At 37.8% G+C, this 10,762-nt stretch overlaps 1 protein-coding gene across 4 annotated transcripts in view; it reads right to left on the bottom strand.

Moving 5' to 3' along the window:
- Positions 1 to 200: 200 nt before the first annotated feature.
- Positions 201 to 10,762, bottom strand: part of spata6 (spermatogenesis associated 6) — a 134,668-nt gene continuing 124,106 nt past the window's right edge. For 3 of the 4 annotated variants that reach the window (XM_073063041.1, XM_073063043.1, XM_073063042.1), the window contains 3 exons: positions 4,283 to 4,382; positions 2,712 to 2,797; positions 201 to 1,772 (listed from right to left, as the gene is read on the bottom strand). In XM_073063041.1, coding sequence (XP_072919142.1) covers positions 1,613 to 1,772; positions 2,712 to 2,797; positions 4,283 to 4,382 — 346 coding nt within the window. In that variant the 3' untranslated portion in view covers positions 201 to 1,612. The remainder of the gene's footprint in view (positions 1,773 to 2,711; positions 2,798 to 4,282; positions 4,383 to 10,762) is intronic. The other variant, XR_012101032.1, reaches the window with a different exon arrangement.

Here is a 10,762-nt window from a genome sequence, read left to right as displayed (position 1 = left end):
ATCCAAAACCTCTTAGCAAAACAAAATTAAAGTAGTGTGAATATCTGAAATAAAAAATAGAAAATACTGGAAATGCTCAGGAGTTCAGGGAGCATCCAAGGTGACAGGAAGAATTAGTATTTTCAGTCAATTACCTATTATCTGAACAGGTCATGAAAGGTCAATTCTGTATCTCTTGCAAGAGATGCTGTTTGTTATTTAATTGTCAGCATTTTCCCTTTATTTATTTCATAAAAATACTTCACATTAAGGCATTAGTTCACAAACCAGTTACATTGTGGCATCATAAACATTCTATTCTCTATTTAAAACAGATCAGAATTCCTTCAATAGTGCTTTTTCCCCAAAGTCACAACAGAACATTGAGAAAATTCCTATCCAAGTCATTGTCAAGTGATATTCATTATATTCAGGAGTCATTTATTAGACTGTAAATCATTCTTCCCACAATTAAAAATAGTATTTAGTAAAAAAAAACATGATAATTTAAGATTCTAAATTAGCCATAATTTAAATGTTAATAACATCAAGAAATTATAACGACAGATTTGTGGCCAGTAGTGAATTAACACAGCTTGCTGGCGACAAAGAAGAAATCCCCGCAAAACGGATCTACTAATTTTGGTGCTGCAGAATATTCTTTTTCCAAATTTGTTTGCCATCAAATCTCAGCTAAAAGAGACCTCTGTCAACCAGCTGTTCAATCACAGAAAAGAATATTCATAGTCAATAAATCTGGAAGGAAAATTTGCACCATTTTAACTAATTCTCTAAATATTTTATGAATACTAAATGAAGACAAGAATAAACAAGATTATGGAATAAGATGAAATACGACAAACAAACTTCATGAAAAATAAATTCTGTAAACGCCATTATATTTTGAAATATTTAGGTAAGGAAATTACAATCCACATACACAAAATGAGCATTTTGTAGGCCCAGTAAGTTTACCAATTAAGCCATATATAAACACTTAGATCTCTTATAATAATATATAGTTATTCAATGAAAATAATGGTAAAGATACCTTTGCTACAATAACAACTACAAAACCAAAAATAATGCAAAACAAAATCCATAATTTGAAGCTGTTAATAATATGTAAATATATGTGAATTCTAAAATGATTTAAATATTAGTCCATAATGTTTAGTATATACAAAACTTAAGACCTTTTAAATACATTTACAGTTCCTGGAAATCAATATTCCATCATTGCAGACCTCTGCCTTTTACTGACAGTCAATCTTTTACATAACATGGTTAATCAATGCAATGTGCCATACTTCTGAGTGAATTTTTTTTGATATCAGGCAGAGATTTTTTCCCCGCCAGATTATCTTTGATCTAAGTATTTATTTTGTTTTGTATATTTCAAGTATCTTATCAAATATCAGTTTTTCCAAACTCTTCAAGTAGTAAGTCACAATATATATTAATATTTTGGTGTAAAACCCAAGCATCATTAATTTTTGCTGCATACACAAAACAAACTAATAATACAAGCAATTATCAATTACCATTTATCAATTATAATGCTCACACACTGAATAAGAAAAAGCACCATTTCTGTTATGACCGGTCTGAAATATACTGGTCTATATAATCCTCATGTGTTTTCAGCAGCTTTCTTGTACATATTTCTATAGATCTTTTCCAGACTTTCTTCAAAAATTGCCCTGTGAGACTTTCCTTTATAAAGAGCAGCACGATTCGACCAATAATCACCATCACCCAGATGTACAGATGCATTATGCTGGAGTGCTGAACTGTTTGGACAGAAAGATTGATTATCTGATTGTGGATTCATAATTAATGCTCACAATTTATCAATTCTAAAGTTAATAAATACACTCCAGAAAAACATAACTTGTTACTATGTAGGGAAAATATTTTAAAGGAAAAATTGCAAGACCCATATATAATGTTTTCACAGTGGTTTCACTTTCAGCAACTGTAAGATTTGTCATAGGCTGCATATTTAATAAGTAACAGGGAATTCCTCAGGGTGAAAACAGAAGCCGTGCAATATTTAGGCCACTGAGGCCGTGAGGTAGTGAAAAAAGTCTTACGGCCATTCAGGGGAAAAAAAAACACATGCCAAGAAATTTCTTGGGAATTCTTCCAATTTGTCTTCTAATGTGGATTTCCAAAATCAAGACAGCTGACAGAACCTGGTTTTTCCACAGGGGGTTTAAGCCAGGTTATGAAATAAGTTGCTCCACCATCTTCCTAATGACTGAAGTTGTCTTTCTGATCCTGTGCATTCATGTATTATGAACCAAGAGAGTGATTTAAAACTCATTTCAGTATAATTAAAATTAAGATTAACCCTTAGAAAGCCCCTGAAAAAGGTGATATATAGAAATTAGTTGAGAGATTCAAACCTTTCTCAGGCAAATAAACAGGAACTAAAAAAAATAAAACTAGGAATACCACCAGAGCCATTTCCTCATTATCCATCAAAAATTTCCTGCCTTTGACTCTAAATAATTAATGGCAACCATTTTAAAACACACTTAAGTTTTAGTGGGTATCTAGATAATAAGGAAATGACTGATTTGAATAACTCCAGTTAAATATGTCAGCATTAATACCTAGCTAGTTAAAATAACTTTGCCCTCCCTGGAAACCATCTGAAGGGTTTCAATACACCAGAATTTGAAATGAACTTACAAATAAACTGGAAATTTACAAGTCCTCTGTACCTGAGATGTTCTGTTGTATCATTCAGTGAATCAATAGATAAGACAGATCTTCTACCCGAAAGATAATCTGTGTCAGCTGTAGAATCCTTCAGCATGAAAACAGTGAGAAAAGAAGATAATCAACAGCAAATCAGCTTCACTGGTTTAGTCATAAAGAATTATCAGTGCTCTTAGATAAGCAAATATACATGCTAAAGGTATAGCTAATTGGCCAAGTTCATTTTCCCAGAGTAGAATCATTGACTCTAACCAGCTTATCAAATTTTATGTTATAAAAAAAAATTCCAGTATTGCCAAAGAAGGAACATCAGAAAATTACAATGGTCAATACTCCCTAAGTTTTGAACGTGCAATTTATGCATAGTTCGTACATATGAATGAGCATTTGAAGACTGCCAGGATGGATTTGCCAGCTGCTGCACTAACTGGAATTTTTCCACATAAAACCCAAAGAGAATACATTCTAGTTAACATATCGATCCCTATTTTACAAATCCTATCTAAAGACACACCATTCGGACGAGGAGCAGTATACTTCTCGAAACCATCAATAGCATTTAAAAATTCATTTGCAGTAAAATCTTTCAGAAGAATATGATTATTAGCCCGAGACAGGCTCAGGCTAGATTTGTTAACATCAGCCCTATTTTTAAGACTGGCAAAATGAGATCTAAAATGCCTTTTCAGATTACCTACTCATCTGGGGAAACCCAGCGATGTAGATTCCTTCTGCTTTGTGGGAGAAAACTTGGTTGGTAGGTGCATTTTGTGCATTTCTAAGTTGTGAACTGTCTGGGTTATGAACTGATCTCAGAAACTGCCATAACCTGGAGAACACCTATATCGCAGATGAATATTTCAAAAAGTAATCTTAAATATCAAGAACATATAATATTGAAACTTCTCTTGAATCTATTCCAACTTAAAAAATAACTCCCTATCTTTTACAGCTTGTCCGAAACAAGCCTGTTTTATCATGTAACTTCCCAAAGGAGTTAGGGTAAGAGTTGGGGAAGAAATTATTAAGCTTCCAGATGAGTGATGGAAGCAGGGAATAAATCCTGGAAAAGGAGATTGGTAAAAGAATGATGATCGGTGGTTGGAGTAGATATTGACTGTCATCGTAGCAAGGAGAAAAAGAACAGAATGGAAGAGATCTTGTTGATCAAGGCAGTTCAGGTCTAACAGCAGCAACATTCAGAAAATTGACTGTTATAATTTTTTAATGTCAATATGGGCAGTCTTCTTGTCTGATCCCCCCCACCCCACGCCAAAATACCACTCAACATTGTCTTGATCAGAATTATCTATGCAGCATAGGAAGGAATGATAATACTAGAAATCTTGGGAGGAATCTGTCAGCCAAAATGCTGTCAGATATCTGCAACATATTCTATTGAGACAGGTTTGAAAGTAGACTTGCCATCCATTTTGCCAATGATTGATGTGTGATATTCACAATCATTTAGTTTTCCACATTTAATCTATTCTTTTTTATGACCTTTGGATTGGCTATATGGTCTCCAAGTGTGGTTTTTTAAAACCTTGAGTCAAATTCTTGCACTACTTACAAATGTCAGCCTTTGCCTTGCACTGCTCGTCTTCAAAACATTCATTACTCGTTGATGGATCTCTTCCCATTTTGTTGGTGTAGAGGGCTCTGGATAAAATCTAAATTATAAAAAGAAAGATGGATGTTTTATGTAACAAGAACAATCCTTACAAAACCACTCTCTTGGAGGGCCATGGTTAGGATGGCTGCCAAAGTTATTTAAAATCATCCAAATGCAAATTGGTGGTGTAAAGGAAAAGTTTTATTAAAATAAAAAGTAAATAGGATTTAAATTTAAATAAATTAAATACAGCATGTAACACCAGTTTATTTGTGAAATTATGCAAATTAACCTGTATTACCCAAAATAATTTCTATTATTGTGCATAGTGCAATAGAAGAGAACTATTAAGAAAAATAACTTATGTATGCATTTTTTAGAAAAAAACTAGAAGCAAAACATATCCATAACAGTGCAACATTATTGAGAGTGTTAGGTTCCAGGCTTCATAATATGAATCAAAATTAATTAACTATTCTTTATAAATAAAGTCTGGCAGCATATTCTGGCATAAGCATTAAAACTTCTGCATATTATCCAAAGCTGCCCTCATGGCAGTCTACTGCATTTGAAATAGCACACAACATCTAACATCAGTTTTAGTTTGGATACATCGCAGCTTGACTTTCTTACAGTCCTTACATGACAAATTAGTCCTCTTTATGAAAAAATTGTTTTTTGCCTTACTACGCCTATTGACCTTAAAATTATATCAAGTTTGTCCAAGTAGCAAACCTTAATGAGAGTCTAGACAAAGAACAGCTTGCTAATACAAAATCAGTGTTATATCATATGAAAGTATTCAAAACACCATTCTTTCAACATCTGTAAGATAGGCACACACATGCCCATGGCAAACAACAGCAGTCTTTGAAGGATTTTTCAGTGTTTATTTTCAAATCACGAGTATAGGAAGGAGAACAACAGCCAGAATTCTCCCCACAGATAACTTTACACAATGAATACATGTGGATATTGAGTAAAGACAGACTCTGGTTTAACTCATCAGAGTTAAAATGCCAGAGAAAACACAGTCCAGGTTCCTTGTCAACTAGATTATGCTTGTGCAGAAAGGATTCTGCCATTCTGCCTGTCTTGCACTAAAGATGCAACTCCAAAATCCACAAAAAATGTGATCCCACTGATCCCACTTCCCTCCGGGAGAAGGTTCAGGAGCATGAAGATACGTACGGCCAGATTTGGGAACAGCTTCTTTCCAACTGTGATAAGACTGCTGAACGGATCCTGACCTGGATCTGGGCCGTACCTTCCAAATATCCAGACCTGACTTGCACTACCTTACTTTCCCTTTTCTATTTTCTAATTATGCTTTATAATTTACATTTTTATTATATTTACTTCGATTTGTACTTCAGGGAGCGCAAAGCACAGAATCAAATATCGCTGTGATGATTGTATGCTTTAGTATCAATTGTTTGGTGACAATAAAGTAAAGTAGCAAATGGTAGGCTTTTAAGAGTGTGATATCTAGAGTCAGGAGTAACATGTTTCTATAAGGGTGAAGGGTAAACCTGTCAAGTTTAGGGAACCTTTGCTGATAAGATACTGAAGCTCTCTTCAAGGTAAAGGATGCATACATTGAGCTTAGGAGGTCGGGGACAAGTGAATACCTTGATAATTATGAAAAGATGAAGAATAATCTTAAGAGAGAAATGAGGAGGATAAAGAGAGGGCTTGAGATGGATTGGGCAGGTAAAATTAAGGAAAGTAGCAAAAGGTTCTATAACGGTCCTAAAAGGGTAGCCAGGTTCAAAGAGAGATAAAGACTTGGCCAGAAGGAGCAGCCTTAGCATTGCAGGACCGTTGAAAGCACGGACTGCAACACGTTCAGGGAGGTGGATACTGCCAATCCTTATATTAACATCGATGAATATGTGAAATCTGTGACTGGTATATAGAGAAGTGCAGGGGATGTCATCGTAATTAAGTACATCTATGTGAAGGCTAATCAGAACCCATGGCTGACAGTAGAGGTCCGGGCACAGCTAAGAGATCGGGATGCTGCTTTCAAATCAGGGGAATAAGACAGCTCTCAGGTCAGCATGAGCTGTGCTTTCTTGTGCCATAAGGAAGCAAAGCAGGATTATTCACAAAGAATATACAGCCATTTATCTAACACTAGAGACATGAGGCATTTGTGACAGGGTACTCAGGCAGTAACACACTACAAGTCCACCCTGTACATCAACACAGTGATGCTTCTCTTCCTAGTAGGCTGGATGTCTTTTACATGCTGTTTGATGTACAGAATGATGTATGGGTGAGGAAAGTAAAGAGCAGGCACTCTGCCTGGCCACAACTGATGTGAGGAAGACCTTAGCCAAGGTCAACTCACGTAAAGTTGCAGGGCCTGATAAGATACCTGGTCAGGTGCTGAGGGACTGTGCAGTCCAGTTAAGAGGTTCTAACAGATATCTTCAACATCTATCTGGAACAGTATACCATCCTCTCAGGCTTCAAGGTGGCCGTCATCATCCCCGGTACCCAAGAAAGGTGACAGTTACTTACCTCAATACCTGCAGTCAAGTGGTATTATAATGAAGTGCTTTAAGCAGCTGGTTATGGACTATATTAAAACCTATCTTCCTGCTACACTGGACCCTTTCCAGTTTGCTTATCACTCAGCAGACAATGCCATAGTCTCTGCCCTCCACCCTGTCCTGTCCCACCTGGACAATGGTGGCTCATATGCCAGGACATGGTTCATTGACTTCAGCTTGGCATTTAATACAATCATCCCTTAGAAGCTGGTGGGTAAACTGTCCTCGTTGGTTCTTACCACCTCTCCCTGTTACTGGATCCTGGACTTCTTGACAAAAAGGCCAGTCAGTCTGTGTTGGCAGAAACACTTCAGCCTGCTGCTGATGCATGACTGCACTACAAGATCCAGTTCAAACAGAATCACCAAGCTTGACAATGGCACAACAGTGGCTGGCCTCATCAATGACAATGAGCTAGTGTACAGAGAGGAGGTAGAGCAGCTGGTAGAATGGTGCAAGCACAACAACTTGAGCCTTAATGTGGACAAAACCAAAGAGATGATTGTGGACTTTAGGAAGGTGCAAGCTGACCACTCCTCACTGCACATATACAACTCTTCAGTGGAGAGAGTTAGGAGCATCAAGTTTCTGGGAATGCACATAATCGACAATCTCACCTCAACTCCACCTCTTTGGTCAAGAAAGCACATCTGCATCTCCACTTCCTGAGGAGACTGAGATGAGTGAAGCTTCCCCCTCCCATTCTGATCAATTTATACAGAACACCATTGAGTTTATCCTGACCAGCTTCATCACTGTCTGGTACAGAAATTGCAAGGCATCTGAGCACAAGACCCTATCAAGGATTGCAAGGACTGTTGAGAGAGTCATCAGGGTCTCTCTTCCACCCATCAGAGATATTTATCCGGAGTGCTGCATACTCTTGTCCTTAGCAATATCAGTGATCTTCCCCCCACCTCCCCATTTGTCCAACAATTTCTTTCACCCCTACCATCAGGTATGAGGACAAGAATTGTTAGGATGGGAAACAGCTTTTTCCTCCAGGCCATGAGACAACTGAGCTTCCAGCCACCAACTTCTACACAGTTAAAAAGCTATGGTTGTATCTGACTCCTCCATTTCCTCTGGCAGCAAGTTCCAGATATCAACCACTCTGTGTGTTAGAATGTTTCCCCTTAAATCCCCTGTAAAACTTCTTAAGATAGTAAAAACTGCCCAGAGAATAACCGGAGTCTCCCTCACCCCTCTATTTGTGACACCTACCACGAGCACTGCAGAAAAAGGGCCTGATGCATTGTTGACGATCCCTACCCACCCCCCCAATCTCTTTGACCCACTGCCATCAGGGAGGAGGTACAGAAGCATCAGAACTAGGACTGCCAGACTATGTAACAGCTTCTTCCTTCAGGCTGTGAAACCAATGAATATTCTGCCATCACTGATGTCTTGTCACTAGGACAGCGAGCTGTTTATTATATTGTTTACTGTTTACCTGTGCTGTGCAGTACATGCATTTTGAATTATATTTTATTCACTTATTTATGGTAATACTTTGGTTTATGTGCTGTGTATATGTTTTATAGGTGCATCATGATCTGGAGGAACGTTGTTTCGTTTGGTTGTATACAATATATATACACGGTCAGATGACAATAAACTTGAACGAAGTTGAACTTAAAAGAGATCAGGTCTCTTAGAGATCAGCAGGGCTATCTACGAGGGGTGATTGATAAGTTCATGGCCTAAGGTAGAAAGTGTCAATTTTAGAAAACCTAGCACATTTATTTTTCAACATAGTCCCCTCCTACATTTACACACTTAGTCCAGTGATTGTGGAGCATACGGATTTTGGACCTCCAGAAAGTGTCCACAGCAGGGGTGATTGATAAGTTTGTGGCCTAAGGTAGAAGAAAATGAGTTATAGAGCTCTCGTTACATACACATGCAGGTCAACTCTTTGAGTGATTATGCAGAAAGTTTGAAGTTAATAGCTCATCAGGGGTGATTGATAAATTCATGGCCCAAGGTAGAAGGAGATGAGTTATTAACTTTGAACTTTCTGCAAAGCTGCAGAGCCAGTCCGCTCTGATAAATTACACAAAATAAATAAACGAGTAACCAGAAACACACACAACCTGAGCTGCAGAGTCCAACCACAAAGCGCATCAATTAATCCTTGCTTGGCACCATCCTCCAGCAGCAGCAAACTGGAGGGAGAGAAAGATCAGTGAAACGCAGGCACGTGGCACTGAACACCCGCTCATCCTTGCTGATTTCAATCATGCTCAATGCTCTAATCCGTGAGAAATGAAGTTGATCATTGGCTCCAGGCTTCTTGGCTTTCAGACTGCATACTCCACTCTAAACCCATTCAAACTTCATTGGAGACAGCACATCACCAGTTCATTCAAGGAGTCCAAAAACATGTTGTCAACATGTGAATCACAGCTTCCAACTGTAGCAGAAGCATATTTGAAAGAAAAAGTAATAAAAGAAGATGTTTTGTGAACTGTCTGAAGGGCGACGTCTTTGGTCATGTTGTTCATTGACGCCATCTTCCTCATTTAAACTTGACCTTCAACCTGTATGCCACAAGTTTGCTGTTGGGATCTTTGTTATTTGTTATTTATGTAAATGATTTGGATGTGAAGGTGAAGGTATGAGCAAAAAGTTGTTGACAGGGAAGAAGGTTATCATTGATTGCAGGAGGATCTTGATCAGTTAGGGAAGTGGACCAGGAGTGACAAATGGTTACATGTCAGGTGATGTACTTTGGTAAGTTAAACCAGCATAGGACTTGTCGTATGAATATAGGGCACTAGAGAGTGCAATGTTAAATTGTTGTTGAGGCCATACATGGAAAATACTATGTACACTTTTGGTCATCCATAAATAAGATGTGGTTAAACTGGAAAGGGTGCAGAAAACATTTAGAAGGATGTTGCCAAGACTAGAGAGCCTGAATTATAGGGTGAGGTCTGCCAAACTCTGTCTTTATTCCTTGGAGTATTCCAGAATGTGGGGTGATCTTAGAGGTTTATAAAATCATGGGAGGTGTAGGTAAGGTGCATGGTAGGAGTTTTTCCTCATAGTTGGGGAGACCAAAACTAAAGGGCATATATTTGGGGTGAGTGGGGTGAGGTTTAAAAAGGATCTGAGGAGAAACTTTCATGCAGAGGGTGTTGAATATATTGAATGAGCTGCCAAAGGAAATGTTTCAGGCACATACTATAGTATCATTTAAGCACATGGATAGGTACATGCAGAGTACAGACACAGGGATATGGGTTGAACATGGGTAATTGAGATTAGTTAGGTAGCTACTGTGGGTAGCATAGATTAATTGGGCTGAAGGGCCTGCATCCATGATCAATGGCAGTGTTATACTGTATACACTAAAATTGTATTTCTTTAGGAAAAAAGATGGACATTAAAGGGAGACTGAGACAGCAAGAAGCTGAGGGCTGAGTTATAGAGCTATACAAAATGATGAGGGCGTAGATGGTCATTGTCTTTTTCCTAGGGCAGGGGAAACTAGCGGGTAAAAGTTTCAGGTGAGAGGGGAAAGATTAGAAGGGTACCTTTTCAATCTACGAAGAGGATGATGGGTTAAAAGAAATGAGTTGCTAAGGGAGAAATAGAAGTAGGTACAATTTACAATATTTAAGGCATTCAGATGAATACATGGATAGCAAAGGTTTACAGAATTAAAGGCAAATACAGGCAAACAGAATTAGATCAGACAGGCAACATGGTCAGCCTATTTCAAGCTATGCAACTCTTAGCTATTCTGACAGTAGGTGTGATCAACTTTACTGATGGAAAGATCCCAATTACAGCAGTTAACTAATCTACATACAGTAATGAAATCGGGGGGGGGAATGTAAATTATGCATTAATTACTTTTATTCATTAA

This window comes from Hemitrygon akajei, chromosome 12 (assembly GCF_048418815.1).
Source record: "Hemitrygon akajei chromosome 12, sHemAka1.3, whole genome shotgun sequence".
Taxonomy (NCBI): domain Eukaryota; kingdom Metazoa; phylum Chordata; class Chondrichthyes; order Myliobatiformes; family Dasyatidae; genus Hemitrygon; species Hemitrygon akajei.
This window is presented reverse-complemented; position numbering and strand designations above follow the sequence as displayed.